This window comes from Rutilus rutilus, assembly GCF_951802725.1.
Source record: "Rutilus rutilus genome assembly, chromosome: 8".
NCBI classification, from domain to species: domain Eukaryota; kingdom Metazoa; phylum Chordata; class Actinopteri; order Cypriniformes; family Leuciscidae; genus Rutilus; species Rutilus rutilus.
In genome coordinates, this window is record NC_140222.1 from 13,160,946 (window position 1) to 13,187,166 (window position 26,221).

At 37.1% G+C, this 26,221-nt stretch overlaps 1 protein-coding gene and 2 long non-coding RNA genes across 4 annotated transcripts; 1 reads left to right on the forward strand and 2 right to left on the reverse strand.

Moving 5' to 3' along the window:
* Positions 1–3,864: 3,864 nt before the first annotated feature.
* LOC311294864 lies at positions 3,865–6,475 on the reverse strand. Of its 2 annotated transcripts, XR_014628116.1 has the most exons (4): positions 6,023–6,475; positions 5,607–5,636; positions 5,251–5,491; positions 3,865–4,097 (listed from the first exon to the last, which is right to left on the reverse strand). It is a non-coding gene; the product is annotated as an uncharacterized lncRNA (long non-coding RNA). The 2 variants fall into 2 exon arrangements; XR_014628117.1 differs by having other exon boundaries at positions 5,607–6,473.
* Positions 6,476–11,657: 5,182 nt separating this feature from the next.
* Positions 11,658–15,249, reverse strand: LOC311296091 (uncharacterized protein). Its single transcript, XM_084417737.1, has 3 exons — positions 15,002–15,249; positions 11,913–11,999; positions 11,658–11,783 (listed from the first exon to the last, which is right to left on the reverse strand). The coding sequence occupies exons 1-3, from the start codon at positions 15,243–15,245 to the stop codon at positions 11,737–11,739; spliced, it is 378 nt and encodes a 125-aa protein (XP_084273863.1). The 5' UTR covers positions 15,246–15,249; the 3' UTR covers positions 11,658–11,736.
* A 3,591-nt stretch (positions 15,250–18,840) lies between these two features.
* On the forward strand, positions 18,841–20,596 carry LOC311296207. The gene is made up of 3 exons (XR_014628523.1): positions 18,841–18,913; positions 19,829–19,995; positions 20,265–20,596. It is a non-coding gene; the product is annotated as an uncharacterized lncRNA (long non-coding RNA).
* Positions 20,597–26,221: the final 5,625 nt, after the last annotated feature.

Here is a 26,221-nt window from a genome sequence, read left to right on the forward strand (position 1 = left end):
TAATGAATGCCCACCAACAAGCAGACCAAACCACATCTCTGCAGGTTTCAGTTTGATTAAGATGAGCTGCTGGTGTCACAATGTGAAAATGTTTGACATGCTTGCTTTGTTCTGTTTGTGCTGGTGCCATCTGACTGGTAAGTTACAAATTGGGTTTTAAATTATGTTAATATCCAGAAAAACGAAACTTTCCATGTTGTAATCATAATATTATGTTCATATATCTCACCTTTCTTTAGTAAGTTATTTACAAACTACAGCTGATTTCAGGCTTTGTAAACCATCAGGAGCCTTAATCTGTGTAAAATGTTTTTGTTCTCCAGGTGTGTTTGCTGATTCAGTGTCAGTGATGGAGGGAGATTCTGTCACTCTAAACTCTGATACTCAAATACGTGAAGACGACTACATACTGTGGAAATTTGGAGCTGAAAAGGCTCTCATAGCTATAATGAAGGAAAAAAAGCAAATCTTCTCTACAAATGATGACGCTCTTGATGGGAGATTCAGAGACAGACTGAAGCTGGACGATCAAACTGGATCTCTGACCATCACAAACACCAGAACTGAACATGCTGGAGTTTATCAACTAGAGATAACTGGAGCGAAACTGACATCAAAAACATTCAGTGTTTCTGTCTATAGTGAGTAGAGATAATTTGTCCTCTCCTTCAAATATTCTTGTTTTATGAAATGAATATTCTATACAAATTATATTCAAATCAACAGCATTTGTGGTGTAATGTTGATTACCAAAACTCTAAACAGATTTTTACTCTAAACTCATGTTAACTTAAATGAGAACTCTGGTCAATTTTAACATTGAGCTCATTTTTTTATTTGGAGTGCTGTCAATACAGAGAACAACGACAAAAATCGGTGTTGCCTACACCGTGTTATCCTCTTTTTAAAATTTGCACCCTGTTGACTTCAATGGGGCAATATTTAAACCTGCTTTTAGCCTTTTAACAGCCTTGATGTGTCATTACAAGTGCACAGGTCATGTGAGTGATTCCTACAGAGTGAACACGAGTGAATCTGACTGCAGTAGATGTGAAAGATAGGGATAAAAATGATGTTTATTCAGCCAGCGCTCATACCTGTATTTACATCCTGTTTTCGGTCAAAGTCCAAAGTAGTCGATTGTCGAGTTCATGCGCATAGGTTTAGTTACCTATGATCACGCGCGTGAACTCGACAATCGATTACTTTGGACTTTGACCGAAAACAGTATGTAAATACAGGTATGTGCGCTGGCTGAAATAACATCATTTTTATCCATTTCTTTCACATCTACTGCAGTCAGATTCACCGTGTTCACTCAGAAGGAATCACTCACATGACCTGTGCGCTTGTAATGACACATCAAGGATGTTAAGAGGCTAAAAGCAGGTTTAAAACTTGCCCCATTGAAGTCAACAGGGTGCAAATTTTAAAAAGAGGATAACACGGTGTAGGCAACACCGATTTTTGTCGTTGTTCTCTGTACTGACAGCACTCCATATTGACAAAAAAAAAATGAGCTCAATGTTAAAATTGACCGGAGTTCTCCTTTAACACTCATATTGCTTACGTATTTTGTCTTTACTATTGTAACAGTTTTTGAAGATTTACAGATGGGACTCATTGACTTTTCATTGTAAGCATATGTCAATAGTAATATCTTAAAAACAATCTTAAAATGAATTGGTAACCCATGTAGTGAAGCTTAAACTGGACTTGAAACCGGATATGAATAACATAACTAGTTTGTGTCAGTAATCTGGCAGCGGCATTTTGTTTTCTCTGAAGCCAGACTGAAATTTCTCAAAATATTGTTTTCATTCATAATCTCCAACAGTTGCATAGCTACTGCTTTTTTCTAGTTTTTTTTTTTTTAATAAAATGTCAGGATCTAATGATGGCTTCTTCAGAAGTGGTTGAACTGTCGCAATCTTGAGCTCCTTTTGTTACTCGAGGATGCATCTGTACCAGCTGTTCCTGATCCAGCTTACAGTCTCCAGATCGATACTAGTCACGGCAGTAATGAAAGGGAAAGCACACACTTTATTACAGTTTATAAGAGTAGTTTTACGGATATAAAGTTTACCACTTTATTAAGCAACCCCTGAAAAGGTGTGTAGCTTATATATTTGTTTACTGTTAGTTGTAGCAAGTGTTTTGTGTAATTCGCTGTGTATGATAATGAAAGGGAGAGAGAGAGAGAGTTTATGGATAAGACTTTAATGCTCACTTCTTATACCGTGTTTATTCAGCTCTTACTGTGATTCTCTGGAGTAAAACTAACGCTTCATCTTTTATGTGATGTACAATAAACTTCATTAATCGCATCAGTACATTTTTGGCCATCATTCGGACCCGATCTACTACAACAGGCTTGTATTAATAGTGGATAAAAGTAGATGACAAATAAGTTACAACCGTAATTAAACTAAACTATACCTGTTCAATCTCCAAACAGCATATATTCTCTGGATCTGTAGTAGGGCTGTCAAACGATTAATCGCGATTAATCGCATCCAAAATAAAAGTTTGTGTTTACATAATATATGTGTGTGTATGGAGTATAATTATTTTCTATATATAAATACACACACATGCATATATATTTTTTAAAAATGTGTTATTTATATATAAAATATTTATATATAATATAAATTATATATAATATAAATATATATATACACAGTATATACATGCAAATATTTCTTAAATATGTACATGCATGTGTGTGTATTTATACATAGAAAATAATTATACACCGTACACACACATATATTATGTAAAAACAAACTTTTATTTTGGATGCGATTAATCGCGATTAATCGTTTGACAGCCCTACTCTGTAGGCATTATTGTCCGACTCCGGGTCGAAATGAACACCGCCACTGAGTTTCTGTTTTGATATTATCAGATGAGATTGTCCTGCCTCTGACCGCGACCTCTTGAGGCTCCGCCCTCTGTGCCGGAAGCAGCAGCTCATTTAGCTCATTAGTCATTAGCCGCATTTCCACTGTCGGGCCAGTGCGAGCCAGGGCTTTAAACGGGCCGTGCCAGGCTAATAGCCACGGGCCAGTAGCACCGGGCCCAAAATCTGCTGCATTTCCACTGTCAGGCCAGAAGCTCCGCAGCGCTTCACTAAAACACGCTCATAACACGCCTCTCTGGAACAACATCACACTAACCCATCTTTTAGAGAATAGTCTGTTATAAAGAGACAAGAAGTAGGCTACTGACAGGTCAAATAAAAACAGGATTATGATAACCTATATGATTTGTCAGATTTCTTCAAGCGTTCATATTTACAATGTTTATTATGTTAATGGTTAGCGACGGCGTGCATAGTCTTTTGCATCGGGAATAAATATTTCTACCTTATACGGTGTTCAGAATCCACATCGGATCACAAACAGAAGGCATTATTTTAGCTGACAGCATTATCTGGCACAAAACCGCCTGGTTGCGGATGCGCAAAAAGATGTACACTCAAAGTAATCGGATCAGCTCATTTACATGGTGTAATCTTTCGTTTGATCGGTTCATGAAAAGGTTTATTCCACCCCCTTCAATCTGACTGAAATTTCAATAGGTTTGAGCATTTTTATTGTATCTATTGTAACTAAGTGTGTAAAAGTCCTGGCAGAAAGCGATGCATAAGGATGTAGTGTAACGTTGAATTAGCCTATTATTTTTTTCCGAAGTGTTAACAACTTAGTGTTAACTAATAATTGTTGTAAACTGGTACTACTAACAAAATATTAGTGCATTCCTGGAACTGGGCGTCGTTACACTACATCCTTATGCATCGCTTTCTGCCAGAACTTTTACGGGCTTTTCTCTGTAACGGTAAAAGATGAGGAAGCAATTGCAAGTATACTCATTTATTGAAGTGTGATAAACAAAGAACAATGATCAGCTGAGACACAGGATGGTAACGCAGGGACCCCGATGGTCAGATGTTCCAGTGAAGACGGTGAAGTGGTACGGTGAGAATCCCAGGTGACGAGTAATCCAAATCCAGGTGAACAGGAACAGGAACAGGAACAGGAACATGAGCTGCAGCTGGTGACGGGAGTGATGAGCTTAATTGTTGATGATCGCTGATCAGACGACCCGCCCACACAATCAATGCACAACACACACATGACAACAGAACACGAGACAAGAAGAAGACAATGGATTTATGAACCGTGACATTCTCAACACACTGAAGTGATGTTGACATCCGGGTTAGCATTAGCATGAGCCGTCAGGCAAGTGTTATTTAAATAAACTCCTGATGTACTTACAAACTTTCCAATGCCTCGTTTTATGAGTACAGAACCTGTTGTGTGACGTCGTTCTATGGAGGCATGTTAAGGGCAATTTTTAGGGTAACACTGCTAGGCTATTGGCATTAACCGTGGAAACAACTTGTTGGGCTATTGGCCGCGTACGGCATGTTGTTAGCCCTGGCTCGCACTTGTCCAACAGAGGAAAAGTGGCTAATGACGGTTTTGAATCATTTTGAGATATAAGCAGAACTTGTAGTCTTTGCTGATGAACTAAAATTTCTTTCAACTTCTCAAAATGAATATGAAGTTTTGTTGATTTCCATGCACTTTCTAACTTCCTACACTCTCTCCTTAAATTACAAAAATCCTCATTCATCCAAGGTACTTGATGAAAAGTGGCAAATGTAAATTATTTTTGTGGTAATCAACATTATTCCACAAATGATGTCAATTGAGTTTAACTGGAACTGAAACCAGAATATTACTAAACTATTTACGTAATGAAATGTTGAATCATTTTGTAGTTTGAGATGATAGAAACACCATCATCACACTAAACACTCAATCAACACATTGAGCCGAAAATATGATTTTGTTGACAAGTTCTACACAGATTTCTGTTTATTCGCTCATGTTTTCTCAGCTCGTCTGCCTGTTCCTGTCATCAGCAGAAACTGTTCATCATCATCATCATCATCATCACACCAGAATTGTTCACTGGTGTGTTCATCAGTGTTGAATGTGAGTGATGCGACTCTCTCCTGGTACACAGGAATCAGTGTATTGTCCAGCATCAGTGTGTGTGATCTCAGCATCAGTCTCTCTCTACCTCTGGAGGTGGAATATCAGGATAAAAACACCTACAGCTGTGTGCTGAACAATCCCATCAGCAACCAGACCACACATCTGGACATCAACACACTCTGTCACACATGTGCAGGTACCACAGCACTGATGATAGATGTGTGTATTTACTGACCTGATCTCTGTCTTCTGTTGTAGATCGGACTGATGCATTCACTTCTTTCTTTAATTATCATTACAGAACGGGATGGTCAGTCTACTTCACAGCCAGTCTCAGTGTCTCTGATAGTGTTGATCTCTGTACGGGATGGTCAGTCTCCTTCAGTTCCTCCAGTCTCAGTGTCTCTGATAGTGTTGATCTCTGCTTCTGCTGGATCTCTGATGATTGTGGTTGCAGTCGTTGTGATCTTCTGCATCTGCAGGAAATGTAGAAAAACAGGTCAGGAGAGCAAGCAATTAATGTATAAGGCGAAACATTTTTAAGGTACAAATTTCAATATAGGATTAAAAAACATTGTTGTTTTAACATACTGTTTCTGTGATTATTAATGCAGTTCAGACCTGTGAGGAAGACAGAAATAATTCAGCATCCTGTCAAGAAAAACCACGAAAAATGGTAAGATCATTTATGACTGTGTTGCAATAAGTTGCAGTCAGTCTGATTCAAGCTTTTGTGAGTAAAATGCCTTAAACAGAACACACACAAAAAATGCTTTTATACTATTTATACTAAGTATAGGCCTTTTGTTTGTACCTCAGTGTAAAAATTAACATACAGTTCCATTTTGCTGTCCTACAAATTAATTAGCACAAATCAAAATTTATAAGCACGCAGAAAAGTATGGTATTTTTCCTCAATAACAATAAAAGTTTATTGATAAATTATGTTCAATTCATCCAAACATAAAAATTCTCGTATTTATGTAACATACCGTACTGTTACAAACCTGCATGTCACTGTCAGTAAACTTTCTGATTAAGTTATGTTGTCTCTCCTTTTGTGGTCCCCGGAAGAAAGTAACGTATCTTCTCCATCGTGAGTTATAACGGCACTTCCGTGTTTAGGCAGAAAGTGATGCCTGAAGACGCTCGTCCTTCTTTATTCGTGCTCTTTTATTTATCACTAAGAACAAGTTTCTAAGCTTGGACATATTTAGAAAGTTAAGTTGTAACTTAAGTAAAGTGAAAGGTCGGGGCCGCAGATTTGTCAGTTATAAAAAATAAACTTTTTTAGCGCAATATGTTCTTTCTTACATGATATTATTGTGATTTCATTACCTGAAAGGGAAAAGCACGCTGATTGTCATCGAGTCGATCGAATATGATATCTTCCACCAGACAGTAACCATTAGCAATGCAACAAGAGATCAACTTTATACAGTAGAACGTCACGGAGAAGCAGGTAAAGTCGCGCATGCGCAATAGAACGCCGTTCCATCAGTGGCCAGAGCCGAGGCTGTGTCTTGAACAGTTACCGTGGATTCTTGGAAGAATCACTAGAAAATATAGACTATCCTGCACATAAAAATATAGATTATACATTACATAGACGACAGCGATCATTAAACAATGTATACAATAAATTTGAATTTTCAAATCTTAACACGATGGCCGGTCAAATAAGTTATTTTACAGAAACAGTTCATATTCAGGTATTTAAATTTAAACCCAAATTTTGTTACTTTTGTTTGTTTGAGTTTTTTTTATTATTATTATTTTTAAATATGACTACATTTTTCCTTGCAGAAATCAAAGAAGGAGGCTGTGTATGCAAATGTCCCCAAAAAACGATGATCAATAACCGTGTCTATACTGGAATAAATGTTAGAGCTCATACAGCCTTGACTCACATCTCTTAGTTCACATTATTCTTTAGTTTCATGCTTTTTACACTCTCATGTGTTGTTATTGTAATGTCTGAGATTGTGTTTGCATGTGTTAGTTTAATTTAGTGGTTCACGCATCCAGAAACTCAACTAAATTGACTATTTATAACTTAATGTACATTGAAATTCACTTTTGACTCAACACAGTATTTTTGGATACATTCTTTTTTTTTTTTTTGTCAATAATATTATTTATTTATTTCCATTCTTTATTCTTGTGTTACATTCTGTAGCCTATTTTGTACCGTATCTTATATATTGTCTATTCATGTTGTTAATTTATGTTGGCCTAACCATAAAGTGCTCTGTCTGGAGTGCACCCAACTATGGAATGACAAAGCTGACATAATAATAAATAAATATATGAAGAAATAAAAAAAAATACATAATTAAGAAAAAAAAAATTCCACATTTATTTCTTTTTTTTCATTTACTTATTTATGCATTTATTTATTTATACTTTTATTTATTTTCACATTTGCTTATGCATTTATGTATGTCTACATCTTGTATTCATTTTGATGTTTTTGAGGTGGCGAAAGAAAGTAGGCCATCTAACCCACACTGTCTAGCTGTGTCTTGTCTGTACACCACCATTACCCACATGTATCTGACTACAAACCACTAGAAGATATGCACCACCTTCACTGACGTCGTCCATATAGTACGTCGTCGGCCATTTTAGATTGGCTTTCTTCTGTCATCTCGCAATCATCAAAATTAATAATAAAAAAAGTCCCATTTAAAAATGGCGCAAAAAAGCCTATGTATGTGATAATTTTATGATATAACATAATATGATAGGCTATAATAAATATCACACGAGAAGAGTGTTTATCCGAATATTTTTTTGTTGTTGTTTTGCACACACAAAATAAAAAAAAAATAAAAAATCCAAACTCCACAGAACCGCTCCACCTCTAAGCAACATGTGGTGTTTTCTTAATGAATTAATCAGTATTTGAACAAATCGGCTGAATTAAATCACTGTTTCCATCTACATATCATAATAGGAATAACACCTGGTCACCAATTCAATTAATAAAAAATATAATAAACTATAAGATCTCCCTCTTGATGGAAATAAATGATGTTATTTCAATAAAGAGGTGCATCAAAGATCTTGTAGTGACAATGCAAGAGTCAAGCACACTGAAAAGTCTCCTCCAGCTCATCTCAAAGATTTTAAATGATTTTTAAAGTCTGTATCTTTTACAGTCTATAGTCTGGACTGACAATTCATGGGTGAAATCCAGGCATAGACTCTTAAGTATTTGCCTATTTAAATCCAAACAGCGACTTTTTTCTTTCTTAACCGGGCAGTGTATATATACACAGTTGAGGCTAAACAAACCCTTACTTATTGTAATGAAACCTATTAATAAACGTGTGCAGTGTCACTAAATTACCCTCTCTCACACACACCAACATGATTGCTAGCATTATGAATGAAACTATAACATCAGAAATTAAACATTATTTGACCACTGGAGGGATTGAGTAACAACAGCAATAAAGTCACACCTTAAAGGAACACTCCACTGGTTTTTGAAATAGGGCTTATTCACCTTCTTTCCTACATTTAGATAGGGGGCAAATGCATGTTTGTCTCAGTGCATGCATTGGTTTAGTTTGACAGGGTCGGCGTTAGCTTAGCTTAGCACAATGAATTGAATCCTTTGTTGCCAGCTAGCATGTCCTGAGTAAAAGTGATCAAAAAAAAAAAAAAAAAAAAAACACCTAATTATTCACCTGCGTATTATTCACAACGAGTATTGGCCTGTGTATTCACAACGAGTACAAATAGCGATGCAGATTAACACTAGGCGATTTCCTGGGCAAATATTGACTTGGGACAATATTAGGGGGAAGCACTGGCGAAGCACAGCTACTTGGGCGCAGAGGTATCACGCAACACATTAAATCCCACGACTTCCGTCAACATACCGGCGTGAATAGTAGCTGGCTATTTTTCCTACAGTACATGAATGGCGATGAACATGGCTGATTTTGTGAGAGACGAAGAGGGTGACTTCTCAGACAGTCAAGATCCAGAAGAACCATACCTCTATGAACCAGAGTTTTCAGAAGATGAGCTGCATGCTTTTGAAATAGAACGACAGGAGGAGGAGGTTGCGATCGAACAGCCTGAGGACATGAGGATGAGAGCCAACACGAACTGGTGGTGTGAATGTGGGGGAATATGCCAATCTATGCCGACTGAAATAGAGTGTCTGTGCTGTAGAGAGTGGGACAAGGTCCAGCCATCGATAACCAGGCTCAACGCATCAGATCAAGATGAGCGTGCCCGCAGTTGTGTCACAGCTACCACGGATTTCACAGTGCCGTTTATTCATCCTGCAGTACTCGATTTTTTTTTGCCACCGTGTTTAAAAAAAAAAAAAAAAAAGATCACTTTTATTCAGGACATGCTAGCTGGCAACAAAGGATTCCATTCATTAAGCTAAGCTAAGCTAAGCTAGCGTCGGCCCTGTAAAACTAAAACAATGCATGCACTGAGACAAAAATGCATTTGCCCACCTATCTAAATGTAGGAAAGAAGGTGAATAAGCCCTATTTCCAAAAACGGTGGAGTGTTCCTTTAAAAAAAAATGCTTTTCACCACTCCCAAAGTGTATGATTGCAGAAAAATACATGCTTTTATTGAACACTAATGGAGTAACAGATTTTGTGTGAAAATAAAGTGACGTGGACAACTGCGTTACGTCTAGCTAGCGGTACGTTCACACGGGGCGTCAGCGTCATTGACTTTGAATGGGTGACGTCAAGCGTTGCCGAAAAGAATTGTGGATCCGTCGGCGGTGCTTCACTGGCGTTGCTCGCGGCAGAAGTTGAGAATTTTTCAACTTCTGCCGCGAGCAAAGCCAGTGAAGCGCCGCAGACGGAAGCGTCAGCCAATAGGATCGCTCTATGCAAATACAGTAGCCAGGCGGCAGCCAATCACGTTCATCCTGTTCAAGAGCAGCAAACTGAGGATCCATTTTAAATTTCATTGGCTAACGCTGCTATGACCATGGCGTCAGTGCCAAACTTCAGCCACGCCTTCCGTCAAGCGTTGACGCTGACGCCCCGTGTGAACGTACCGTAATACGTCTAGCGTGCCGCTAGCTAGACGTAACGCAGTTGTCCACGTCTGTTGCCATGGTTACTATGGCAGTACAAGCGGAAACCAGGGATAATGTGGATATTACGTCATTGACAGGTTTACAAGGGACGGGCACTATTTTAAATTGTGAATTTCTCTGAATTTACAAATTCTCTGAAGCAGTTATGATAATATAAGAACACAATTAAAAGAAATATATAACCGTGCAAATGATTTTGGATTTTTTAATACAAAATCTTACATATTTTACCTTTAACGTCCGTGACAACCTAACTACTCTCTACAAAAAAAAAAAAAAAAAAAAGGGGTGGCAATCGCCCCTAATACTCCAATACAATGGTAGACCCTACGTGTTGCATTGAATGCGACATAACTTTCTAACCTATGCAGGCCTCGTAACATATTAAACACTTGATGAAAAAAGTTGCATTACAATGGAGAGAAACAAATATACAGGAAGAATCTGAACCAGGAGCCATCATTTCAGAAGTGAAGGGACAGAAATGTCAGGTTTTATCTGACCATTGTCTAATTGACAGATACATATTTTATCCCATCTCCTGCTTTTAATTCAATAAGGAATCAATGTATTTTAAAATATTATATAAATGTACAATTTTTTTTTTCATAAACATCAATGGGAGACTATAAAAATTGCTTTTTGTTACATAATTGTCAAAAAAAAAAAAAAAATGAAGGGCCGATATCACAACACATCTCTTGTGGGGTGTAATGGAAAATTTTGATTTTCATTTATTTTTCAGTAAGACATTGAGATGACCCTTGCTGTACGTGGTCTGCCAACTTATGACTAATGTGTGTGTGTTTTTAAACACGGGGAAACAGGTGAGATGTCAGAAGGAGGCAGATTGAAAAGGGGACCTCTGACCCCTTAGAACATGTGAGTTTGTAAGAATAAACTCAGCAGGATTAGATCACTAGCAGAGAAAACCTTCCCTTGTTTAGATAAGAGCCTGTGAGCAGGAAACCTTGAAAGAGAGTATAAAGGCTGCTCTGCCCTCCCTACCTCGTCGCACTTGTTTCACAGACTGTACTGGTATCTCTGTGCGGCAACTGGGCCTTCTTGCAAGAATAAATTCTTTTAAAAGACTATTTGACTCAGAAATGTCTCTTACATTGTGATTGATTGATACTTCAATAGTTTAAAAAACAATTTGTGTAGCCAACATTAACATTTACATACATAAGACTACATTAAAAACTACAATTGCATTTACAAACAGTATACAGAACAAATTTTTTTTTTCAAATCTTCAAAAATTTAAATGCAAAATTATCCAAAAACAGAAGAAGAAAATACTACATTGTAACATATATTGACTCTCATATTGCTTTGCTTATATTGTTATACTTCATTTATTTGTTGATTTACATTGATCATAATAAAGGACAATAAAAAGGAAAACCGTTCTCACATTTGTTACAACCTGACCCAAAAGCAAAATCATAATAATAATTATAGAATTAATACTACTACTACTAATAAAAATAATAATAATAATAATAAATGTATCTATTCATTTTTTACTTAAACCATGAAATAGCAGTGCACTTTTGTATGTAATGATATTTGAATGAAACCACACATAGAGGAAACTCAAATTCCACTTTGAGATCTGACACAGATTCAGTGCAGATGGGATTTCACTTGATCGTTGTGCTGCATCCTGTCATCTGTTTCAACAATGACAACATACTCAATTAGACACATTATTTATTTGGTGAATCAAATACATACAGAGGAAATACATAATTTTATAAATCTATAATATCTATTTGTGTTAAATTGTTTGTAATATTCACCGTTCTGACATAGAAGTTGTGTGCAACAGGAATAAACAGCCACCAGCAGAACAGCAGCAGCAACAGCAGCGGGAATCAGACTGGGAACTGGAATTACAGACAGTCATTATTACTGGAATGCTACTGATTTTACAGAAATACTTTCGACTTTGGTCATCCATTGAATGAGACTGTTTACATAAATGGCGCCATCTGGTGGGTTTTTGAATAACAGCGGCTCAAACAGCTCAATGGTTAACATCAGCCTTTTTTTAAATAAAATTTTCATGTTAAATAGGTTATCCTATGATTCACTTACCCTCAAGCCACCCTACATGTATATGACTATTTTCTTTCAGACGAGCGCAATCAAAGTATTTAAAATATATATATATATATATATATATATATATATTGTAGCGACAATGGGTAGAAAGCAACCACCAACTAATCTTCTTTTTGAATATTAATTCAAATTCTCTACTTCTCGATGACTGAGGGGGGAAGATTTGTTCAGAACGTCTCATGATCATCACCGGTCTGACTAATTGAAGGAGCCCCCGGCACTAACACATAACTGGTCAATGGCTAGCTTTGTGGCCTACTACGGACTGGTTAAGATAAAGACAGTGTCCGCACATTCCAGAGTCAAATCACCAAGACCAGAGCCATAAGTCACCCATCCCGGTGCCAGAGAGTCTGCAAAAGACCCTTTAAAAGAAGAATCGACACCAGCAGATGTTACTGAAACCCCCGACAACATTCCTGAACACCTCCTCCTTAAGACCTCTGAACAAACAGAGTTCTGTCTCTTCACCAGAGAACTGATTCTTATCAATAACTATACATAAAATCATTCAAGAACAATTTTCAATGGACTCATGATCAAACAATCATGCAACTACCTGGGTTGTTTCCACCACTTATATGCATATTTTAATAAGATAATATGTTTTGATCCCATTTAATTCAGGTAATAGTTATTATATTAACTATTAGAAGGAGTGAATGAATGAAAGTGTGTATGTTTCATATCAATGCTATCTTACGAACACAACTAGCAAGATGGCTTGAATGATATCGGTGTAATATGTTTTGATCTTCTTTTAATTAGAAATCATGTCTAAACTGTAGCCTCTGTTCTCTCTGCTAGTAAGGAGATCCCAGATAGCGCATGATTTATGACTTTGCAAACAAAGGCAGTGTCTAATTGGTCAGAACTCATCCTGGAGGTTGGACAAACTTTTAGTTTAAAACCTTAGACCCAAAAACAAGCCTTCTCTCTCTCGCTGCTCTCGAAGGTCTCTCTTGAAGCTCTCTCTCTCTCGGTGCTCTCTCTCTCTCTATAGGAACCATGTAAACGCGCAAACGAAATAACCCAAATCAAGATCTGAAGAACATGGGTTAAACAGCTTCATTCAAGCCATCATCATCTACTCTCAATTTCCTTTCTTTTCTTAGTTTCATTTCTTTTCCGTTGTGAGTGTCGGTTCTAAGTTAAGTTTTGCGACAAGATTTCGAGCCATGTTTCTTCTGCAAAGCCAGCTTCAAACAAAGACTTTCATTCCGCCAGCACACCACGTGACTGACCACGTGACCCAGACATCAGGCACGAGGAGACCGAACGGACCGGGAAAACCCCTTTCACGCAACAAAAATGGAATCCCCAAAAGCTAATACGCAAGTACTCCAGACTTTTAAGCTGAAACTGGTGTTTTGATAAGGGTAATAACCAGTCTTAAGAAACGATAGAAGGGTTAAATTAATGATTGATGGTTCGTTCAGGTCATGGCTAAGTGCATATGGAATCGTGAGATTTCATCCTTTCACTCTTAAACCCACTCTTTCCTCACTCTATCCCTTTCTGCAACGCGTATGAATGTGTATGTGTGTGTGTGTGTGTGTGTGTGCGTGTGTTTGTGTTAGAGATTAGCTTTATGTATTAGTATATAATCAATAAAGTATTGTTTGTATTTGAAAAGAGATTGCTTGTGTATGTGCTTATCAGATTTATTGTCTTGAACTTCGATTTAAGTTACCTATGCTTTTACCCTTAATTTACTTCGTAATTTATTGTTAGCTGGGGATTGATTCTTTCTTGGCTAGGAATATATTATATTTCCTAGAGTTAATACTTGTTTATGCTTTCTGTTCATTGGATGAACTGATAAAATGATCATACTATTGATTCTGCTACAGTAAATTCTGAAAATAATTAAAAATAATTAAAATATTAATTATTGGTCATATTCCGTTATGAATAATAATTAATAATATTTATACGTGGGCGTATAAACGCTACAATATATATATATATATATATATATATATATATATATATATATATATATATATATATATATATATCCTTGCTCTTCCAAGCTTTAGTGATTGAAGCACGAGATTTTGAAGCCTGAAAAAGTGCATCCATCCATCATAAAAATAATCCACATGACTCAATGGTTTATTAAAGGCCTTATGAAGCGAAGCAATGGGTTTTTGTTAGAAAAATATCCATATTTAAACCGTTAAAAACTATAACCAACTTACGGTGGTATAGTGCAACTTCTTGTGTGATGTTAGGTAAGAATAGACATTTCTTGTGATTCAAACAAATAGGTCTGGGTAACAAATTCAAGTTCCTCTTCCTTTGTATCGAAATCGTCCAATAATTCTCTTTAAAAATGCTCATTGTTTATTGTTGTAAAAATTTGTGACCAGTGTTTTATTTTGCTGTATCCTATCCTCTGTGTGTCGGCGTTCGTCAATACGTTGTATAGAAGTTACACTTCCGTTGTAAGTCGACTACGTAAGCTCGACGGAAGCTGGTTATTATTGTTTATAAAGTTTTAAACATGGATGTTTTTTGCATGTGCATGTGATATGGCTTGAGGGGAGAGTAAATCATGGGAGAATTTTCATTTTTGGGTGAACTATCACTTTACATTGGTAAACATCAAATGATTGTAAGAGTAACACGCGAGGTGAAAATTATGTTACTTTGACATGCATGCGAAGGTGGAATGATATTCACTTCACAATAAGTTTTACAAAAAATGTTTTCTAAAACTGCAAGGGAGAAGTGCCCTGAATGATTAAATGACACTCACCAGTAACAGTCACAGTGACGTTCCTCATGATGCCGAAACTGCCCCTGTTGATCTTTAGTGTATAAAGTCCAGAGTCTGTAAATCTCATGTTTGTGATGATCAGAGACCATGAAAACCAATAATTCAGCTTCAGTCTGTCTCTGAATCTCTCATTACTATCCTTCCACTGAACATCTGTACAGATCTTACTGAGATCTCCAGTGACTAGAGCGATGAGAGTGTCATTAAAATACCATGTTACCATATCATTTTGTTTCATTACACCAGCGTCTAAAATGACAGATCCTCCCACCGCAATCTTCTTTTGTTTTCCAACAGATAAACCTGAAACACAAACCAACGGATGCTGGAAGGAGCCATTTTTGACCCACACGCTACTCATTTTACACATGCATGTATAACATACAATTTAATGCATTACTAAAATGAGAATATAAACGACCATAATTTAGAACTTTATATATATATATATATATATATATATATATATATATATATATATATATATATATATATATATATATATATATATATAAAATAGCTTCTTGTGATCACAAAATTATATAAACTTTAAATGTACTACAGGGATGTTTACAATTAAAATAAAAATGATTATGTGATTTAAACATATAGCCTATAACCTGCCTTTCACTCAACTTACTCTGGACAGAAACCTTGAAGATCTGTTCACTGTCGCTGCTGCTGCTAAACTGTATACGATAAACTCCAGAGTGTGTTTTTCTGATGTTCATGATGGTCAGAGATCCAGTCTGATGATCCAGCTCAAGTCTGTCAATGAATCTCTCTTTACACTGAACATTTGTACAGATCTGACTCTGATCTCCAGTGATTTCAGCGATGACAATGCCATTATAATACCATCTTATCTCTCCTTGTTGGGCTGTTGTAACACCAGTGTTTAAAGTGACTGAAACTCCCTTTGCCACATTCACTTCATGTTCACTAACACCATGAACACCTGAAGAAGACACAAAGTTATTATAAGCTGAACACAATTATGTAACAGGAAAGTCCTGTGAAAATATTTTTTGCTTGAAGGGAAGGGAAGCACCACGAGTTTCAACTCTGCTCTTGCATTCGGTTTAGAATATCCAGCATTAGAACAAATCAGTCTGGACAGTTTTAATCATCTGTAGAGCTCTTAAATTGAATATTTGTTGGGAAGAAATTAGATAAGATTCTTAAGGGTGTATGCATTGTCATGTACTTTTTATGTATTGATTATAAATGACCCTGGATGAAAAAACCAGTCACATGTGTCATTTTTTTTTTAAATTGAGATGTATACATTACCTAAAAGCTGAATAAATAAGCTTTCCATTGGTGTGTGGTTTGGTAGGATAGGACAATATTTGGCCGATAACAACTATTTGAAAATCTGGAATCTGAGGTTGCCAAAAAATTAATTGAGAAAGTTGTCCATTTTTGTTCGCGATTGTGCCTGCATTCACTCACAAAAATAAATGGTTTATATATTTAATAGGAAATTTACAAAATATCTGCATGGAAAATTATCTTTACTTAATATCCTAATTTCTTTTGGCATAAAAGAAAAATCAATCATTTTGACCCATACAATGTATTATTGGCTATTGCCACAAATATGCCCGTGCTACTTAAGACTGGTTTTGTGATCCAGGGTCACATGTCTAAATGCTGCAATCAAATCGCCTTCAATTAGACACATGAAATCAAACAGCAGAAGAACATCATTTATTTACACATTTATACTCTTACACATCACTCACAAACACCTCTTCAAACACATCCCCTTCCCACACAGAGATCATTACTCGTTTTATCAATCCCTGGACCCCGGTGTAAATGAGCTTATTGCTATTTTCCACCATATTAGTTAATTTCTTTTTAATTGTACAGTATCAATGCCCTTTTATTTCAAATGCATTTATAGAATCCGATTTATCAGCAATTGAAAGTGTTAGACTGATTCAACAGAACAATTCAAATTATTTTGACTATTCCTCTTAAATATTAATAGTGATTCAGAATAAATGACCAGGACACAATTTTACATGCAAATGTGTTACAGCAACCTCATAAAATAACAATTTTATCCAAAACCCAACTGCAATAGCTAAAAAATGATTACACCAGAATAAATTTACACAGGGTCATGTTCACACTACACACTTTTTGTTTCATTATCTTCAAAAAAGACATTGTAACAAATAAATACACTTACCACTCTTTAACACACACACTGAGAGCAAAATAAAGACCCTCATTTTACAGTAGTCACACAGCCCTGATTCTGTGGAAATAAAAGCTTTTGTCTGTGTAAATGCACAAGTAAAATTGTGTTCTTCTGTATAAATGCAAACCGAAAGTTGTTTATGACTAGTTGTGTCTGCGCTTGTTTCGCTGACACTCCCAGATAAAATGTCCAGACAGCAGGTTATGCAACATAGGTGTTTTTACTAGAAACAGACATTTTCTTTCTAAACCTAAAGTTATGATAAAGGGATAGTTCAACCAAAAATGAAACCGATATCATTTACTCAACCTCATGTTGTCCCTCCACTGACGGCCCACAGATTTATCTACTGTCGCTTCAAAAAGTTGAAGAGCACTTCCATTGAAGAGCACTTGCATCTTGGTAAGATTTTTGTGTAAACACAATCACCTCTATTATGTGTATTCTTGTATGGACTACTGAAATCTGTTATTGTGACAAAACTATTGCCATGTTAGCAATGTGCTCAAATTGCTATGAAGTTCAGGTAGTGGCGTACTGTCTTGAGTGTTTAAAAGATGCAGATTGTGCTGGAGTTTATGCTGAATTTAGTGCGTAAATCATATTGTTTACACACTGGCCGCTTTGCAGTTGATGCTTTCTGTTGGACTCACAACCCTGAGTCCAAAAGAACGCAACAAAGGAAGGGACACACACTATCGTCGAATTTAACCCAAGGTTTGTTAACAAAATAGAAAGTAAAACAAACGCGTGCTAATGTAACGTCAGCAAAATCAGTAATGTAGAGCAGTAGTTCCCAAACCTGTCCTGCCGGCACCCCAACACTGCACATTTTCTTTGTCTCCCTAATCAAACACACCTGATTCAACTCATCAGCTCATTATCACATGGGTTAATGAGCTGATGAGTTGAATCAGGTGTGTTTGATTAGGGAGACAAAGAAAACGTGCAGTGCCGGCAGGACAGGTTTGGGAACTACTGATGTAGAGTAAGTGCAGGCATGGTCTGTGGTGTACTGTGGCTCCAGTGTAAAAAAGTGTAGAAAAGAAAAAAATACAACAAACCGTACAAACAAAGTCAACAAAATAAGGAGCGCCAGAGTGGTAACAAATGTCCAAAATAGTACAAATGTCCTTAATTTACATTATATGATAAAGTTAAACACATTTTCCCGAATATCTGCTTAATTGCAATTAAGATATTGATTTTATACAACAGAATACAGCAGATGTTTATTTTAAACAAGTTAAAATTGTGTTACATTTTAAACACAATATTGTCTGTTTTTTCTACTTTGAAAAAAATAGTTTTAAACAAAAGCCACACACAGAGGAGTTTTGTTACTGAATGAATCTGCAAATCAAGTGAGCAGTTTTAGTTTAATATTTAATTATGAGTTTCATGTTGTTCCTGTTGTTTCTCTGATGTTCTTGTTCCCTTCACCTATTAAAGCCTTTGTCCACCGTCACCTTGTTGTCCACCTGGGCCTGTTGGCCACCCTGGTCCCTGTCATATTTATATTTCTATGAAAATAAGGAAATTATTTTAACTATAGTAAAACTTTTAGTGTGATTTCTTTATTTATTATAATTGTTGTTGTTCAAACAGTTCAGACTTGTGAAGATGAGATCATTTACACAGAGCCAACGTTCCACAAACGAAAAGCACAGAAATCGGTAAGATCATACTAGTTTATGTTCGGGGTCTCTATCACTTCAGCAGATTTAAACACTGACTCAAATCACATATTGCTCAGTACACTCACACAGGATATTATGAAATATTTCCACTGATGTCATTTTTCCTGTGAACATACTTCATGTAACTGTCACAGTGTTTGAGAAGAAGATAAAGTAAGAATGTTTAACGGAATCAGGGTTCCATTCATAACTTCCATTCATAACAAAACTGAAATAAGTGTGTGTGGTTTATCTGTAAATCACTGGCCGACAGCTGATCTGTTTCACTGACATCCTGAGCACAAGCTTTAGCTTTAGCGCTGTTAGCAGCTAAACACAACAACAACAACAGAAACTCTTCTAAATCTCCAACGTAGCTGAACATTAAACACACAAATATTTTCCTTTACTAAGAAACACATGAAATACAAGTTCATTTCAACATTTACTCTCCAGCTGGAGCATCTAATCACTGATGCTGTGAACATTGACACATTACTTGCACTTCAGTGAAATCCTTTGTTGAAATCAAGAAGTCACATGTGTCAAGGCCAAATAAATGGGTCACAGATCTGTTGTGAGGGGGTTACAGACAGCAGGGCAAAACTAAAAAAAAAAAAAAAAAAAAACTGTTGTGCCAAATATTGGTCTATAAATAGACTCATCAACCTCTAAAAGGTAAGGATGTTTTCCATATCTTTTGTTGTTGATGTCAAAAGGCTGTGTCCAATCTAACTCGGGCAGAGTGTCACAAACAGCCGCAGTCTGGGCTAAATCAAGCACAGATATTGCCTCTTCTGAAATGTTTCTCATACATTTTTATGAAAACAATTTTTTTTTTTTAAGTTACAGCAAGGTTAGACCCATGTTTAGATTTCACTGTATTCCTTGAATTATTTCTTTTGATTTCAGTCAGTCAGCTTTATCCGTCTATGGGAAAATGCGCTGATGGATGTTCATTAAAAGAAGAGTGGATCTGCCGCATTACAATGAAATTCAGTTCTGGTTCACGTGTCTTCCAAATACCCTGAATTCTCTAGAACACCTTTTCATTCATGAAACACTTCACTTGGCTCAAGGTAATATAATGCTGGGTCCCAGGTTGCTTTAAATAGCACTCGAGTTGTTATATTTAGCTTAATATAAACATGTGCAGTTCATGCTAATATTACTATGTCAATATTTGACTTGAATAAAACTCCCTTACCCATGAAAGATACACAATTTTGCTATGTGACATCATTATTTGATGTCCTGTGTAAAAACCACCGATATAGAGGAATATTTTTTTAAAAGATATATCTAGTGATTGTTTTTTTTTTTTTTTTTTTTTTTTTTTTTTTTACAGAATGTTAAAGAAGAGGATCACACAGAGTACGCACCTGTCGCCATGAGAAGATCAGATCCAGCTTTTGAAAACCTTATCTGTGTCTATGGGGACTGAGAATCACACATGTAGCACACATTAAAATCTATTGATGACATTATATTCAAACTTCAGATTTTTATTCTAACCAAGGAATTTAACAATTTTAGACTGGTTTAACTTTGAGTGTTATTTGGAAATCCCAGCAGACACACAGCAGGATCATTCTGAGGGGTTTGAAGAGAGATATTCAGAGATGGATTCATGAAGGGCTAAAGAATTATTCTCCTAACTTTACCATCATCAAAACTGTATGAATCAATTAAGCATTTTCAAGTTCGACTCTCAAAGCCTCACAATCCCGACTGTGCATTTACATCTCCTTTTTCTCTTTCTCTCTCTCTCTCTTTACACCACAGAAATGTGGTTTGACCTGATGGGTGGACAAATATCACGTGGCATTACTGTAAGTTGGTAACCTATTGTTTCAAACAGGAAGCTTCAATGCTCCACGTATTGATTTTCCTAAACACCACATTTTCTTTGCAGACACGTGACTACTTCACCTTTCCTGTAAGGATGTGTGACGACGGGTTATGGACGTTCAAGTCTAATTTAAAACGCACACGCACACACACTCTCTCTCTCACACACACACACACACACACACACACACACACACACTTGTCTGGTTTACTATCTTTGTGGGGACTCTCCATAGACTTAATCAGGCATGAAAACAGGTCAGGGGTAAAAAAGGTGAGAAGGATGCAGCATATATAATGCCCCCCCCCCCCCCCCCCCCCCCCCCCCCCCCCCCCCCCCCCCCCCCCCCCCCCCATTTTTACATTTCCAAAAAAAAACATTCTGTATGATTTATAAGCTTATTTACCCATGGGGACCTCTATTTAGGTCCCCACTGTGACACGAGTCCCCATGAGTCTGTGTGCATTCAGGTTAAAGTCCCCACCGGGATAGAAACACACACACACACGCGCTGTTTTATACACTCCTGATGCTTTGAAAGTTTTCATGAAACTTTCATCGCTTTTAAAGGCTTTGTTTCTCCATTCCTAATCGGAAGTGTGTGGTTGTTGTCAGTTTGTGTCTGTCAATAAAATGTGGTTGAAGGGCATTTTTTCCCCATTACTGTATAGATGAAACTAGATTGACTTCTGCTTTACAAAAAAACTGTTTTTATAACGTAGGCCTACTGAATATCAATGCTGTTTGACTGAATGACTGAACATAACATTCATTCCGAGGCAAAAAAACAAAACAGTAATTACAGATTTTGTAGCTGCACATTTTGTCAAAATTGTATTGTTGCTGTAAAACAGGTAGGTTTAGCGATGTTATTGTAACGGGTCCCGGCCAGGGGTCCGCTAGCAGATGTATTTTGATACTTCTGGTTGAAGTGCCCTGAAAATGTTGCAAATATAACAAAGTTATAAGAGACGCGGGACAACTGTTGCTCACTTTCCATTCAACCGGAATATATCTTTTATTAACAACTTCATTTCAACTTTATATCTGCATTCAAGAATTATTAGTGTTATCTTTTGTTGCTCTGTATTGAAACACGGGTAATATCCACAATTGGATAACATGAAGTCACATTCTCTTCAAAAGTACATTTCCACAACATTCACTTATCACAGTTTTATCTTACCGTAAACACATTTTTTTCTCTAACCATATTCTCTGGTATCTTTCATTAACCGAGTATTTCTGTATTCATAATACCTTTTGTAAGTTAACTCAATATAACAGAATAAATCCCATTTGCAGTTAAGTTAAATTGTATTTACATTACATGAGTACAAACTTCAATATTAAACATATTTGTCTCATAACTTTTACACTTAATTCCTATGAACCGAAATAAAATGATAATCTAATATTGTCACGTGCGTTTAATACTAACTTACCACGTGCGTTTCAACCAAAGCTACATCTGTAAACTGATATTTATTTATCTGTAAACGTCATTTATTACCGTAATGCATAGTCTTCCACACACAGTTACTTTACACAGTGCCGTCACAGGTGGGGTGCGAGGCCCTGTGCGAACTTGAAATGCGAGGCCCTGCTCTTTGATGTGGATGCTCAATTGCGCATGAATTACAGTCACACGGACATAGCTGTTCTAGTTCTATTGCACGCATAATCTCGCTGCAATACGTTTTTATCAAGCGTATAATACAGCATAATCATGCACATAGTCTCAACTATGACTTTTTGCTATTTATTTCAGAGGGAAAAAAATCAACTGTGCAACAACGAGTGGCTTTACATCAACTCAAGTCAGCTCGAGAATTTTCGTGTGAATAAATACATAGATCCACCTACTTAACCAACGTAGAACTTTCGCTTAGCGTGTTAGAGGTTCTGGGTTCTAATCCACATTCGTGTAGTTTTTTTTTTTTTTTTTCTTTCTCGTATAGTTTTTTTCTCTCATCAAAACCGATTATGTTCGTCAGTGGTTGTATATCAAGCTGGGGTGTTTTGTCATTTCACCAGAACGAATAGAGAGTATCCGCAACGGATTGAAGCGCGCGTCCGAGTGAAGACAGTGCGGTGTGTGGGCGAGCCACACGAGAAAACACTGTATCCGCGTGATCGCAGCGGCAACGAGCACTTTGATCACTTGATAAAAAAAAAAACACATTTCAGCACTAGATCGTCTCTTATTTAAAAAACGAACGAAATGAATGCTCTGCCAGTTAACTGGAGATGTTTTATTTATTTGTAGAATTGATACATTCGTGCCGCGAGATGTTTTAAAAAGTGGTGGGGACAAAAAAAAAAAAAAGAAAAAAAAAAAAGAAAAAAGAAAAACAGCAGGGTTGCGAGGCCCCGTAGTGGCGCGAGGCCCTGTGCAGTTGCACAGTTCGCACAGTCTATGAGATGGCTCTAACTTTACACATACACAGTAATAAACTCAGAAATATCCCTGATCAGTTAGGAATAGATAAAAGAAAACATTAGTGCGAGCGTCGGCCGCCATTTCCTCTCAACTTCACAACGTTATCATTGAACTTGACTATTTACACACTTATACCTTTAGCTTATTAAACACACATCACTGGGGATTTATATTAGCTTATAACTCTTTGCAAGTCATATAAAAGATGTACAACAAACCTGGAAATGTTACAAATATAACAAAGTTATAAGAGACGCGGGGCTGAGCTTCACTTCCTCTGCGCCTCGCTAAGGGTCCCAGAGTGACGCGGCTGAAAGGTACTGCCACCTTGTGTCTGTTCTGTGAAACAGCATGTCATAGCGTGCTTCTGTGCATTCTCTCAACAGTATTCAATTTGTAATAAAAGAAAAGAAAACAAAAGATAATGATCTCAACAAAACCTATTTTTTGTGAGTGTCACATCATAGCATTGTTACAGAGTTTTGTCTTTGTGTGTAAGGTTCTGCTATCATGACTGATATTAAATTGACTCAATATTAAAAGGTTATCTCACCTAAATATTAAAATAGCCATAATTCACTCACCCTCATGTCGGTCCAATCCACACCTGTAAGACTTTATTATTAGAGAGCAACAGATAATCAACTCTATCAATATCCTTGACTGAAATTTACACCTTTCTTTTTTTGAGTTAATTTTATGACATTGATATAATTTATAAATATCTCTATCTGGTGGGTTATTTAAGGAAATGCATCAGAGCACTGTGAACTCAACAGGAAACTGCACCGCACTCTCCATAAAGACAAAGAAGTTTTAGCAGCTAATGGATTTCCACCACCGAAAAACGCTTGCTATAGCTCTGCTACAAGATTTATTTACGGAGAAGAGAAAAACACCCGCAGTGTTTGTGTTGGGTAGACTAGTGTGGTGCTGGTGGATATTGAGCAGACATAAGTCGTCCGGTCAGAGACGAAGTACACTTTAATGGATTGAGGCTTGTAGAGACAGTTACAGTCGTAGAATTGAGTTGAGTGAACAATTGCAGTACCAGTAGTAGAGGGTATGACAGAGTAGTTTGGAGTGTAACGTAGTATGAGTGGTTCTAAAACAAACAGAAAATAATAATACTAAATTAGTCATGAACAGTAATAACAAGAATGAACACAATCTGTCAATTATACGTACATTATGTATATAATTATACACATAGCAATCGATTCAGACAAGTAGAGACTATATTAGCACTTAAGAAAAATGACATCACGTTCTCTGACACGTGAGCTGACTGGAATCGATACATATGGTTTCATTAATATGAACAATCTCCCTTTTCAAAGTAAACAAGAACATACACATAACCAAAACGACCCAAAGGGACACATAATTACAATATAATACGTAAATATCAATATATAACTGTCTGTGTATGCTTTCACTAGCGCCGTATATGGATGATGCAATCGACAATGCGTGTTGCGTACATACGCGATTATAACTAACTAACGCAGATACAATCAATCTCACATTCAAATCGCAGCTCTTTAAAGATAATGAATAACATAAAACAAATCACTCACTTGTATATGAACGCACTCTGCAACAACCACAGTAACAGCGGGACACTAGCAAAGTCTCTATACGAGCTCTCCGAACTGCTTCTGGTCAATATTGACCCGTTAAAAGGAAAATTACTGAGTCATCAGAGTAATGCGTCTTAAAGTCACAAGGGGGCGCTAATGTCTCAATATATGCATCGCTGGCCTTTTCAACAGTTTGAGTGCACCCCCATCCTTCCTGTTGACTGAGCTTTCAATGTTGTTACGGAAAGAGTGAAGCTGATTTTGTTGGTTCTTGTCACATGACCTGCGGTACGTTTGCAGCATTCTGAAGAGTTGAGACAGAGCCCGTCTACGGAGAGCCTGGCCACTCCCTATTAAGTCCTATTGTACCGAATTTTGGTAGTAGTTCCACCAGAGCTCCAATGGGGGCGATCGCTCATGAGTGCAAAATGAATGGGAGTCTATGGGGCTAGACGGCTAAATTTGTCTCTTTCACCCGATTGCCGTTGAGAAATCTCAGATTTGATTGTAGGTTTTGCAAGTTCAACATGGGTTATAGGTCGAAAGTTGAATGAACGAGTACTTATGTCCTTTCGATTTCTAACAGGCTGAGTTGTTGTTGCCCATAACAGGCTAGCATTCTGCTAATGAACGCTGATTGGTCAGTGAAGGACTGATCACGACCAGAGATACGGCTTGATGGCATCGTGGCGTCCGAAGCAGGACCAGAAACAAACAAAACAAAAACTCTTCTAGCACGTGTGTTTGCCTGTGTCAGCTGTGTTGTCGATGCCTCGAGAGAAAAGAAAGTGCAGAGCGCGAAAGCACCAGAGTGACTGAAGGATTGCCGTAAAGCAGAATCTCTGGTCGTACGATGTGTGACGTCATTGACTATTTAAAAGACTTTTTAAAGCAAATAAGTGACTCTAAAAAATCTAACACCCAGCAATGTGTAATTTCTTTGCATCTCCTTTCGAATACAACATTCAAATTACTAGACAAAAAATTATATCCTGAGAAAAGTGGATTTTGAGGGGTATAGCACCATAGACCTCCATTCATTCTGCACTCGTCCTGTGAGCGCCCTCATATGGAGCCAGAGTGGAACTGCAACCAGTTCAGAAGCCATGTACTGAGAGTGGAACTTCTCCCCTTATTAGACATTCTCTAGTTGAGATTTTTTTTTTATCTCGCTGCGCCTGGAAAAAAAACAAGCGCGTCGCTTCAATTGTGAGTGCGCTTCCCGCGCGCCTACATTTGAACGAACTTGATCGCACAAAAGACGCGATATGTGAACGGCCCCTCGGCGAGCTACCTCCAATCAGGCCACAAGCTACTGGTAGCTCACGAGCGACGTGTTGGAGACCCCTTTCTGCGCCCAGCGTTTCTGGAAATGAACGAGGGTAAAACCTTTTTAAGACCTGACTAAATGAAATGTAAGACCGAAA